Source organism: Phoca vitulina, unplaced genomic scaffold (genome assembly GCF_004348235.1).
Source record: "Phoca vitulina isolate PV1807 unplaced genomic scaffold, GSC_HSeal_1.0 scaffold11, whole genome shotgun sequence".
Taxonomy (NCBI): Eukaryota; Metazoa; Chordata; class Mammalia; order Carnivora; family Phocidae; genus Phoca; species Phoca vitulina.
In genome coordinates, this window is record NW_022589714.1 from 5,850,572 (window position 1) to 5,863,445 (window position 12,874).

The 12,874-nt window shown below is 32.9% G+C and overlaps 1 protein-coding gene across 6 annotated transcripts in view; it reads left to right on the forward strand.

The window, feature by feature from the left end:
• The window catches only part of SNX14 (sorting nexin 14), an 89,290-nt gene that overhangs the window by 59,161 nt on the left and 17,255 nt on the right, over positions 1-12,874 (forward strand). For 4 of the 6 annotated variants that reach the window (XM_032409331.1, XM_032409333.1, XM_032409332.1 and 1 more), the window contains exons 16-19: positions 1,309-1,335; positions 3,696-3,828; positions 9,401-9,602; positions 12,570-12,653. In XM_032409331.1, the coding sequence (XP_032265222.1) occupies positions 1,309-1,335; positions 3,696-3,828; positions 9,401-9,602; positions 12,570-12,653 (446 nt within the window). The remainder of the gene's footprint in view (positions 1-1,308; positions 1,336-3,695; positions 3,829-9,400; positions 9,603-12,569; positions 12,654-12,874) is intronic. The other 2 variants (XM_032409334.1, XM_032409335.1) reach the window with 1 other exon arrangement.

Here is a 12,874-nt window from a genome sequence, read left to right on the forward strand (position 1 = left end):
CCATGAGGAGGATATATTGTATTTTTTGACATTAACCAAGGGATGTAGAAACAGATTTGAATTTTTTGATTGTTGAATTTATATATTACAGTCATGAAGCACTGACTTAACAAAAATTCTATCCTTGTTATTTAAAATAGCATACTTTATCCAATCCAAATACCTCTTCTTTTATTTGAATACTTTTTTAAGACTTATCAAATTTTCCAGCATCATTTGAGAAGCAGGTGGAATTTATTTCTGTTTATAGACAGGATGTTTGGAGTGCCTTAGTAGAATATTAAGCTTAATCACTCTCCTGTATAGGACCATTTAGGGGAAAGTGGTTCTTGGATCTTATAAGCCTGCCGAGGAGCTAAGTCCGGGTCATAACTTCAGAGCTGGAAAGCTTTCTTTGCCACTTTGAGAACACCTGGTTGTCTTCCAACATACTACACTAATTTTGCTCTCTTTAAAATATAAGAGAAACAGGAAGAAAATATGGACTCTTTATATTGTGCGTACTGATTATGGTCTTTAAAAGTATGTTTTTCTTTATATTGACCTGACTTTAATATTAACTATCAGTCTTGTCAGGACTCTGCTTCTGTGATACTTACTCATTTACCTATATAAAATAAGTAAAAGACTTACTTAACATTCTTTCATTGAAAATTTAGAGTAGCATTGCTAATTTGCTAAGTGACTTAAAATATGTAAAATATTTATTCATATATTTTATGTCTATATTCTGTTTAATTGTATTTTAAAAGTAAAAATTTTAATGCATATTAATGTTAACCTGTTGTTCTGTTTCTTCCATACTCAAAGGATAACTTAAAAAATATATTTAGGGACTTTCTTTTGTTCACTTTGTTTCTTAGCTTAAAACATATATTTCAAAATGTGTGAAGCATACATAATTATATTTAATACAGACTTGAATTTCATGTTGGAAAACACTGAGTTTGTTTTCTGTGCCAAGTTTTTGGTGGCTTAGTCTCTGCATACTTTCCACCATATCAAACAAATGGTGTGCCTAAATGAGGGCAAAAAATACAGTTATTTCCTGACATAGTAGTTTAAGAACTTTTTTTTAATGGTCTAGAATTCATACCCCCAATTCCCACCCCCCCCCACAGCCATGGTGCTTTCTCTTTCCTTTATTATGTTATACAAATTCTTTCCCTTTGCAAAGATAAATGCTATCCAGTTGTGTAACCTTTAAAGCTTTTAAATTTTGTTTTGTTTTCTAAAGTGAAACTTGTTTAATATCTGGGCTTTCTCTCTCTCCTTTCCTTATATAATTTCACTTATCTGTTACTGCAGAGGTAGCCTAAGTTTGGATGATTTTCGGTAAGTCTTGAGACAGCATGTGATTTTTTTCTATATAAATTATCTTTTTAAGTTCAGAAAATATGTCCAAAACAACCTAAGTACAACAAAAAGGGAAAAAGGAAACACTGCTATTACTACTGCCTTTATATCAACTATTTGGGATATCCTTTTATTTATTTATTTTTTAAAAATATTTTATTTAAATTCAATTTAGTTAACATATACTGTATTATTAGTTTTAGGGGTAGAATTTAGTGATTCATCAGTTGCGTATAACACCCAGTGCTCATCATGTGCCCTCCTTTCTGCCCATCACCCAATTACCCCATCCCCCCCCTCCCCTCTGGCAACCCTCAGTTTGTTTCCTATAGTTAAGAGTCTCTTATGGTTTGCTTCCCTCTCAGTTTTCATCTTATTGTATTGTATTATTATCTTTTTTTTTTTTTTTAAGATTTTATTTATTTATTTGAGAGAGGGTAAGAGAGAGAAAGAGCAGAAGCAGGGAAAGGGGCAGGCTCCCTGCCAAGCAAGGAGCCCGATGTGGGACTCTATCCCAGGACCCTGGGATCATGACCTGAGCCAAAGGCGGAGGCTTAACCCATCTGAGCCACCAGGTGTCCCTGGGATATCCTTTTAAATTTAACCTCTAATTTGATTCTAGATATCTCCTTTTTGTTTTCTTTCTTTTTATTTATTTATTTTTTTAAAGATTTTATCTATTTTTTGAGGTAGACTCCATGCCCAGTGTGGAGATTGAACTCACAACCCTGAGGTCAAGAGTCTCAGGCTGTACCAGCTGAGCCAGCCAGGCCCCCCTGGATATCTCCTTTTTGAAATAGCATGATACATGTCATAAAATAAAAATGTCAGTTTAAAATAAAATAAAAAGCTAGTATCCATCTGTTCAAAGCTATTGATTGATTGATTTTTTTGTTATTGGTTTTGCTAAATTACTTTTAGAATTACTTGTGTTTAAAGAACTTTTTTTTTTTTAAAGCAAGAAGTACAGTATTTGTGTATTTCTGGGGATAATCAGAAGTGAGGTATTTAAAAAAATGTCAGATTTCAAAAAGCCCAATTTTGTATAATCTAAGTCCTAGAGATTTTAGTAATATTTTGTTAACATTTTCATAATTGGTTTTGGAAACACTCTATTAGAGAGAATTGTGTTTACAGTTCTGGATTTTAAAAAAACCAGATTGAATGCTTGTTTAAATAAAATAATCTTCTGGTTTAAGTACCCTTTTTACTACTAACTGTTTATTAGAGTTTTTCCAGTTTTAAAATAAGTCTGATTTGCTCCTTAGACTTGTATAAAATGCATGTCATTAATGTACCAGGTATATTTGAAACTTGATCAATTTATTTTTATTTCTGTAATTGTTGTGTTATTTCAGTAAATAAATTTTGCTTGTGGGAATAATAGCTGTCCATTAAGTTAAGCATCCATAGCAAACTTTTTTGGATTTTAAAATAGTCATTTTTATTTAAGGGTATCTGTTGTATGGGCAGCATTACATAGTGAGCATGAGTTTTAAATTGGGTAAAAGGTCTGCTTTTCTTTGTTGAAACATGGGACAGTAGGCTGTAGTGGAGGAAATTTTTGCTGCTTTTTGGATTATTTTTTGTTGTTGCTTTCCAGCTATTTCTGCTTTTAGAAATTTACTTTTGAAAAAAATTATAAAACCAATATTTAATATGTATGTCAGAGCAGGCTGCTTCCTTAGGCTACATTTGCTTTCCTACTTATGTTTATTGCTAACCATTCCCTTTGGCATTTTATCTTTTTTTTTTGTTACTTCGAAGTTAAGTAAGATGCATTTTATACTTCATTCCTCTTTTGAGTGTATGATTATAAAGTTGAAATTTGCTTAAAAATTTTCAGTCACAGAGGACAGAAGTTTTTTGTTTAGGTCTGTCTAAAAATGAAGGACTGAGAAGGTCATAGTTTTATATTTTTTTTCTGTTACACTATGTTATTTTAGCAGTGCAGTTCTAAATGGATACATTGTTTTGAATGTTGTTCTTACCACATTTTTTATTTCAAAATATGTATGGCAGTAAGGACTGTGTACCACTAGGGGGCTCTCATCTTTTAAAACATTTTAGTTCAGTTAATGTTTTAAATAGTAGGTAAATTCCAAACATTTATTAGTAAATACTGTCCCATTTATTCGTACCCCCAAATTTAAACTTTAAATGTTTTGTCACTTTTGTCTTCTGAGATGTTGGGACTCAATCTATGACTAAGAACTCCAAAAAGTTATGTTAGCTCTATCTTCAGATTACCCTTTTCACAGCTATTTTTATTATTTAGAGTAAACTAGACTGTTGTGATAATTCGCTATGTACTTGATACATTTTTGTTTAATATTTAGGAGCACACAGAAAAGAGGAGAATCATTTGGAATCAGCAGAATAGGTAGCAAAATTAAAGGAGTATTTAAAAGTACCACAATGGAAGGAGCTATGTTGCCTAATTATGGGTTAGCTGAAGGTGAAGATGACTTTGTAAGTAAAAATTCTTCAATTTGATATATGTATAAATTCAGACCTACAATGGCATAAAAATTGGACATGCTTATTTTGTTTTCTCTCTCCTTTATTTTACTTATTTCAGACTTCTTTTCTATCCCTTATTTTTTCATTAGTTATTATAGTTTCATGGTGCTAATCTAATTTGTAAAGATCCTGAGCACTAAGTTAACTGCTTGTTAAGGCCAGAATGGTTTGTTGAGTTGAGGTAGTTCTAATAGTCAAACAATTTACCATCGTGTGGTTAGGCTTTTACTTTGTATCCTGATCTTACCTCTTTCCAACCATATGGTCCAGGCAAACAGAATTATTGATAAATTCCCTTACTCCTTGATACTCAAACTGTGATTGTTACATGAACAGCATCAGTATTACCTGGGAGCTTAGTATAAGTGCAGAATCTCTGGTTCCATCCTAGACCTACTGAATCAATTTGTACTTTAACAAGATTTCTGGTTGATTTATATGCACATTACACCCACCATGCTATTTTATCTCCTTGATCTTTGCACATGCTGTCCTTGGAATATCCTTTATTTACATAGAAAATTCATATTTATCTTTCAGAATCCAGCTGCTTCCCTTAAACCCTTACCTGGGTCCCCAAGTAGAACTGAACATTCATTCCCTCATTTGTGCCCCTTGTTAGAGCATATGTTAAAGCATGCACCAAAAATTGTATTTGAAATGATATGTTTATGATTGTTTTCTCTACCAGTTAGTTCCATAAAGACAGATATTGTCTCATCTGTACTTTTTATTTGTTAAACAAATCTTTATTAAACAGAGTTCCTGGGTCCTTATTTTGCTCTTTAATGACTGAGCAGTGGGGATAAAATGATGATTAAGAGAGACTTTGCCCTTAAGATATTTACTAACCTGGATATCAAAAGGCATGAATAGAAGTGATTGGATTGTCAATGACCAAGAAGAAGGAATGGGGGAGAGAAGAGTATATAAACCCATTTTTTTCTCTTACTCCTTCCTTTTGACCTGTGTCCCATTGCATGATGAATGTTTATTGCTAATATTCCCTTTGGCATTTTATCTTTTTTTTGTTGTTACTTTGAAGTTAAGTAAGATGCATTTTATACTTCATTCCTCTTTTGAGTATATGATTTTAAAGTTGAAATTTGCTTAAAAATTTTCAGTCACAGAGGACAGAAGTTTTTTGTTAAGGTCTGTCTAAAAATGAAGGACTGAGAAGGTCATAGTTTTATATTTTTATATTATTTTTAAATTTATATTGTATTTATATATATATACTTATAAATACATATAATTATATATATATTAAGTATGTATTAAATATATTTTAAGGAGATTCATTGCTTCATAATTTAAGTGGAAGAAAATCTTAATTCTTCTTTTTTCCTTCTTAGGTAATCCAAATATAACATTCTTTTTTCTGGTTATGCCCTGGTCTTTTCTTAAAAGTGTGGGTAGAAGAAAGACAGTAGACCAGAAGAGGTAGTCTTTTTTCAAAATAATGTTTATTTATGTATTTTTAAAATTTTAAGCATATTATAATCTCAGTTTTTTAATAATATGGAAAAGTGGCAACAAATTTAAAATACCACCCATAATCCTACCACTCAGTAACCACTTCTGTTAACATTTTGGTGATTTAAAAAAAAAAAAAAAACCTTTCCTTTCTCATCCACATCCCACTCTCTTCCCACTTAATATTACCTTCCCACTTAATATTACTTAATATTACCTTCTCACTTAATATTACTTAATAGAAGTGAAAGCATTTACCCATGTTATTGTGAACTTTCCAAAACATAGTTTTTGTTTGGGAAGACGTACTTTTTATTTTTTGTTCTGCCTGATTACTTGAAATATAAGCTGGTTTTTTTGTTTTTGTTTTTTTGTGTTTTTTTTGTTTTTGCTTCAGGAATAGAACATAGTCTTTAAAAAGGTAAGAGAGTTCTGTTTTATAGTGGCTCAAGAAAGAAGAAAATTCTTGATTTGGAAGCAAAGATAGTGATAAGCAAAAGTATGAGAAGAGCGCAAACTAATCTCTAATACTCTGAAAGAAAAGGTATGGGTGAATAGGCTGTTGACCCAGACTAAGATGGTGTCAGTTAGGATTTAGAGGGCATTGTGCTAGTTTTTTTTTTTTTAAGTTTATTTATTTAAGTAATCTTTACCCCCAACGGGCATGAACTCAACGACCCCAAGATCAAGAGTTGCATGTTCTTCCACCTGAGCCAGGCACCCCAGTGCGGTGCTAGTTCTAAGCTGTGGGACCTTGAGGAATCTTCTTTGTCTTGTTGAGGAAGTTCAGGGGACAGGGAAGTTGCCAGGCTCACTACCAGGGCTAAAGTGGTGTGTGATTCGCATTTGGGACCTAGAAGACATTTTCTTTTAGAAATCTTGATGTGATCATTTGGTGGCAGTGCCTCCTTGCTATGTGACCTTGGATAAATTGCTTAATTTTATTGTGACTTGGTTTCCTCACATGTGAATGGGGATGATAGTATCTAGCTTACATAAGGGTGTTGTGAGGATTGAACAAGTAATATGCACGAAGCACTTAGGACAGTACCTAGCATATGGTAAGGGCAATAAGCACTATACAGTATTATAATAGTATCAATTCTCATAAATGTATGAATGTAAATTATGGATTAGATTGACATATGTATGCTGGCCTGGGAACCAAAGTCCACTGCATAAGATTGAGTCTATTTGAAAATGTTTATCTGTCCAAGTTCAGAACTGATTTGCAAATAAACTTTTGGAATGTAATATGCCCATTGGTATGTTGGCAGTTATTTCCATATAGGAAAAGATAATAATGAGGAACATTAGTATTTCTTAAGGAAATAGGGGGACATCTTTTTGCCTCTTATCCTCTGCCACCTTTATTCTCCATCCTTTTTGTAGAGGGAAGATCTATATGAAAACAAAAAAGTACTTTGTTTTCCTTTTCATTAAATTTTGGTTTATAATATTTACTTACTTTCAAATAACATTAAAGGAAGCCCTGAAAATTCTTTAGAGAAATACTGCCCTAGAGATTATTCATTAAACTATTTTGATGTAAATACCATTTAAATGGTAACAGTAATAGTAATTCGTTTTAAAAATTTGTCCTTTGTTTCATGGATATTTTTATGTTGCTAAGAATTTTGTTCTCTCGTTTTGTTTCTTAGATTGATTTTAGGGAACTTTTTATTTAAGAATGTCTATTTTTTTTTTAAATAAACTCTACACCCAACATGGGGCTTGAGCTCATAATATTGAGGTCAAGAGTCATGTGCTTCACTGACTGAGCCAGCTAGGTGCCCCAAGAATGTCTGTTTTTTGGCATTTAGTCAGCTTGTTAAACAAATTATCTGTCATTTTATGATCAATTACCCTTCTGATATCTAAGAAGCTGAATCCATTAACAAAAATACAGTTGTAATAGCCATAGAAAATGCTACTCTGTACCTCAGGTTCCAAGTAATGGAGTGGGCATTTCCCTCACAAATTCTTCTGTTTTTCTTTCAGGTATATAAGGAGATAAGCCTTGTCCCAAAAAAGGCAAAAACCAATACATATCATCTGTTTTTATAGTTTTTTTTTTTTTCTTTTTAGGACTTGAAGACTTTTTAATAGAGTATTAAGAGGTCCTCCTAAGGTCACTAACAGTCTTACTAGGGATTATGGAAAGCCATTTTCGGACAAGAACAGAAAAGGATAATTGCTAAGGAACGTTGTGGGGGAGGGAAAGAATTCACTTAGAAGAGAGGTGACTGCCAGGTGTGGGGAAAAAAGTAAAACTGAGAGTGAAGGTAGGGTGCTAAAATTCTGGAAAGAAATCTCTCTCTACTACTCATTTGCTCTGAATACACTATTCAGAATTTTCTTAAGTGTGCACAGTCTTTGACTCATTGTCTTAAAGAAGTATGTTCAAGGGGCACCTGGGTGGCTCTGTCGTTAAGCGTCTGCTTTAGGCTCAGGTCATGATCCCAAGGTCCTGGGATTGAGCCCCGCATCAGGCTCCCTGCTCAGCCGTAGGCCTGCTTCTCCCACTCCCCCTGGTTGTTTTCTCTCTCTCTCTCTCTCTGTCAAATAAATAAAATCTTTAAAAAAAAAAGTATGTTCAAGATGGATGTGTTTTATCTGTAATATTTTGCCTTCTTTAACATGAATTTCAGATGTCTAGGTGATCAGATGTTTTAATGTGTTAATTCAGAGGTTCCCTTTTAATTTAATGAAGTAGAGACAGTTTTTCCTTCTTTATGTATATTTCTAGAACATGTTTAAAATTTCTTTTTAAAAACAATTGTTCTTCAAGTAATATTTTAAACTACTATTTTAAACATTTATATTATTAAAATTTTAGAAGCCAAGAGATGAAAAAAGAAACTTAATTCTATGGAGGTGTGTCCCTTTCAGGTCATTTTTCATTTTTTATATCACTTAACTGCAGTGAATATATTTATACTTGTGTCTTTTCCACAGTTTAAAAAAAATTTACTTGGAATAAATACTTTCATTAGACTACATTCCCAGAAATGGAATTATAGATCTTCCTTAGCTTACAGTGGGGGGACATTTTCTTTTAGAAAGTTGAAAATGCATTTAACTTTTTATAATTTTTTTTTTAATTTTAAAAGATTTTATTTATTTGAGAGAGAGCGAGTGCATGCGCACGAGTGGGGGTAGAGGCAGAGGGAGAAGCAGATTCCCCGCTGAGCAGGGAGTCCAACGTGACACTAAAAATGCATTTAATACACCTAGCCTACTGGACATCATAGCTTAGCCTAGCCTAGCCTACCTTAAGCAAGCTCAGAATGCTTACATTAGCCTACAGTTGGGCAAAATCCTCTAACACAAGGCCTATTTTATAATAAGGTGTTGAATATCTCATGTAATTTATTGAATACTGTATTGAAAGTGAAAAAGAATGGCTTTTTGGGTACAGAATGGTTGTAGGTGTATTGGTTGTTTACCTTCGTGATTGAGTGGCTGCCCAGAAGCTGTGGCTTGCGCCACCGCCCGGTATCACAAGAGATTATCACACTGCACACTGTTAGCCTGGGAAAAGATAAAAACTCAAAATTCAAAGTACAGCTTCTACTGAATGCATATTGCTTTTGTATCATAGTAAAGTTGAAAAATCATAAGTTTTGAACTATCATAAGTCGGTGACCATCTTTATTTAGTTAAAACTGTTTTATGACTCTTTCTCAATACATATTGTCAGAATGAAAAATATCTACATTAATTTTTACTTATTACCATAGTTAAATATTTTTCTATATTTGTATATTTTCAATATCTTTAATCTCTGAAGTGCCTATTTTCTCTTTTCTATGGAATTTTCATATATAGGTGATGTAATAAATCCTGGAGTTGATGCTAGTAACTTGTTTTTAATTTTTTATCTTTGTATTTTTTGTAGAAAATTTGGTATCACCTAATTTCAAAAGTTTTGTATTAGAAAATTATGGAATTTATATGGACATACTCTTTATAGTTGTACCTTGTGTGCTATAGGTCTAAAGGACCTGGAAATATTAAATTTTTCCTGATGATGTTTTTCCAGATTGAAGAAGGTATTGTTGTAATGGAAGATGATTCTCCAGTGGAAGCTGTGAGCACACCTAATACTCCCCGAAACCTTGCTGCATGGAAAATTAGCATTCCGTATGTAGACTTTTTTGAAGATCCTTCCTCTGAAAGAAAAGAGAAAAAGGAGAGAATACCTGTGTTTTGTATTGATGTCGAAAGAAATGATAGAAGAGCAGGTAGGAAGCTTTATGAATACCTTTCTTAAAAGATGCTGATTAGTCTGTATTTATCAGGAATGATAAACATTTTTCCATTTCTAACTTTTGAGTATGACTGCACATCTGAAAGATAAGTGTCTGAACAGAAATTTGAATGAAAGCTTAGGCTTTTCTAGGTTATCTCTAGTACCATTTAACTAATTTGTTCAACCAATACATATTGAGTAGATGTGTGTGAGACATGTTGACAATGCAGCAAGGCATTTTATGTAATGTTCTTTTAATGGTTTTGTTGCCATCATCATTAGCCATTATACTTAATTGACTATGAGTAACGCATATAGCAGTGTATCAGGTATTATACCAGTTTCATTAAGATAACATTTCTCTTCCATTGTTGTGGGCTAATTAGAATTTATAAAAATATGATAAAACACAATGTGACAAATTTTCCTCATGTTTTGCTATCTTTTTTCTTTTGGTAGTTTCAGATGTGAACTAATAGAGAAGGGGGTAAATAGCATCCATAGCAAGGTAACAGTCACTACCCTGGGTTTTGTCCAAGAAGTGGGACATTCAGTGTGAGCAAAAGCACATCAAAGTTGTGCACATTTTGGGAATGATAGACAGAAAAATGAAGTTGAGCTTGGGCAGAGGGAACTGTCTGTGATGAAAGAAGGAAAAAAAAGTGGCAGTGTTAGGAAATGGTTTTGAACTAATGATGTAATATATGGTGACTAACATAACATAATAAAATTAAATTAAAAAAAAGGTTTTGAGAGAGGAGTGACTAAATGTTAGCATGAAGGTCAGTGCTAATAATTCCCCTTGTTTTTCAAAAAATAATAGGTTTTTAAAATTTTTCTTAGAAGCTAATCCTATTTCAAGAAATAAAACATAGGAATGGGAAAGGAAGAATGCTCAGAGTAGCTATCTATGATTTTTCCTGTTCTAACTAAGTACCAGGCATGGTCTTGCTCTGTCCAGTTCGGAGTCAGTGCTACTTGATTTTGCTGTTATTGCTATTCAGTCTTGCTGGTTGCTTTTCTAGCTCAGCATTCTAATAGGTGTAGAGACAAACCATTGTTGATATTATAGTCTGATTTCAGTTTCAAACATAGTTTGGTATGCATCTTTATCTGCTGTTTCTACTGATTGGCATTTTAAGCGTTGGAAAGAATTGAAAAGAAATACTGTAGTTAGTTTCTGGATTCAGCTACTTCTGTGCTTAGTACTTAAAGTCTGGCTCTTCCCACACTGTTCTTTCTCAGAAAATTATTTTAAACTTCTGACTCTTCAGATATAAATTCCTATCATTATAAGTAAATTTATGTAAGCATGTAACTTGTGTCCTTTTCAAAGATTTACATATGATATACTTTTAAATTACTATGTTTTTGCCTTTTGGACAGACATCATTAATTTTTGTGCTTTATTTTTAGAAGTTTGCCTTAATAATTTAACCATAAAATTTAAACCAAAAAATCTTAAAGCTAAGGATTATTTTTCTCAGCAGTGCTACAGGCTTTGTCAGTGTAATGTCCTTTTAGGAAGCCATGGCCCATGAGGGGAAAAAAGTGCATCATTTAAATACTGCATTGATTTTATATGTGTAGCAAAATAGCAATTTTAGGATTTTAAAAACCAAAACTAAGTATGATATAGATCTTTTAAGACCAATGTTGAGGAAGAAAAATTCGATTTCCTTTATAGACTGTGACTATATCATGTTTTTTCTTTTTTTTTTTTTTTTAAAGCTTTTATTTATTTATTTGAGAGAGAGAGAGAGAGTGAGCACAAGCAGGGGGAGAGGCAGAGGGAGAGAGAAAGGGAGAAGCGGGCTCCTGATGCGGGGCTCGATCCCAGGACCCTGGGATCATGCCCTGAGTTGAAGGCAGATGCTTATCTGACTGAGCCACCCAGGTGCCCCTATCATTTTTTTTTCTAAATACAGGTGTTGTTTTTGGGTTATTGTGTGTGTGGTTTTTTTTTAAAGATTTTATTTATTTATTTGACAGAGAGAGACACAGCGAGAGAGGGAACACAGGCAGGGGGAGTGGGAGAGGGAGAAGCAGGCCTCCCGCTGAGCAGGGAGACTGATGCGGTGCTCAATCCCAGGACCCTGGGATCCTGACCTGAGCTGAAGGTAGATGCTCAACAGGCTGAGCCACCCAGGTGCCCCTGGGTTATTGTGGTTTTAGTTGACTGTTCATTGCATTTCCAAATCTATGCTAGAATGACATGAGATGCTAATAATAGCAGTTAACATTTTGCGGGTGCTTACTCTGTGCTGTGCACTCTACAGAAGTGATTTAAGTGGATTATTTTATGTAATGGGTACAATTATTTTTATTCTAAGCAACTTAAGGCACAGTGAGGTTATTTGTTCAAGTTCACTTAGTAAATGGGGGAACTGGGATTGGAATAGGCAGTCTGACCCAACTCATTCTGTAAACCATTACTTCGTACTATTCAATTTGGTGGCCACATGTATCAGTGAAAATTAAATTATATTAAAATTTTAGTTCCTTACTTAAAATAGCCACGTTTCAAGTGATCAGTAACTACATGTGGCTAATAGCTTCTATATTAATGCAGATAATATAAAACATTTTCAGAATTGCAGTAAGTTCTGTTGGATAGTGCTGTCTGTATTGTTTTAGATCAGGACAGTTGGTAAATATTTGAGAGACCTAAAATTGATTATAAGTTTTATGAAATACATTATTTCTATGACATTTTAAAAATAATAACTGCATTATTTTTTGAAATTTGTCAGCTCTATGATTCTGTTGTAGAAAAATTATTTATTAGATAACTTCATAAATAGGTAAAATTTATCCATCTCTTAAGAAATTTAAAATTAAAATATGGGATAAAATACGTTAATGGTGATGTTAAGAAATAATTATTAAGACTGGAATAATTTCTAATAGTAGTTTATAAAATTATTTATTACTTATTGTGTATTCATTCAATTTACAGTTGGGCATGAGCCTGAACATTGGTCTGTCTATAGAAGATATCTAGAATTCTATGTACTTGAATCAAAACTAACAGAATTTCATGGTATGTTATTTTTGTATAAAATGTTCCATTTTCGCATTAGCTTTCTTGAAGAAGCTATTGAACTAGATTAATTTTTTGATTTTAAGTAATTATACCAAGAAAATGTGACAGTAACACTTGTGTACACTGCTGTTCATAATAGGAATGAACTGTTTTTATCTTATTTCTGGCTTATATATATATATTTTTAATTATGTTATGTTAATCACCACACATTACAT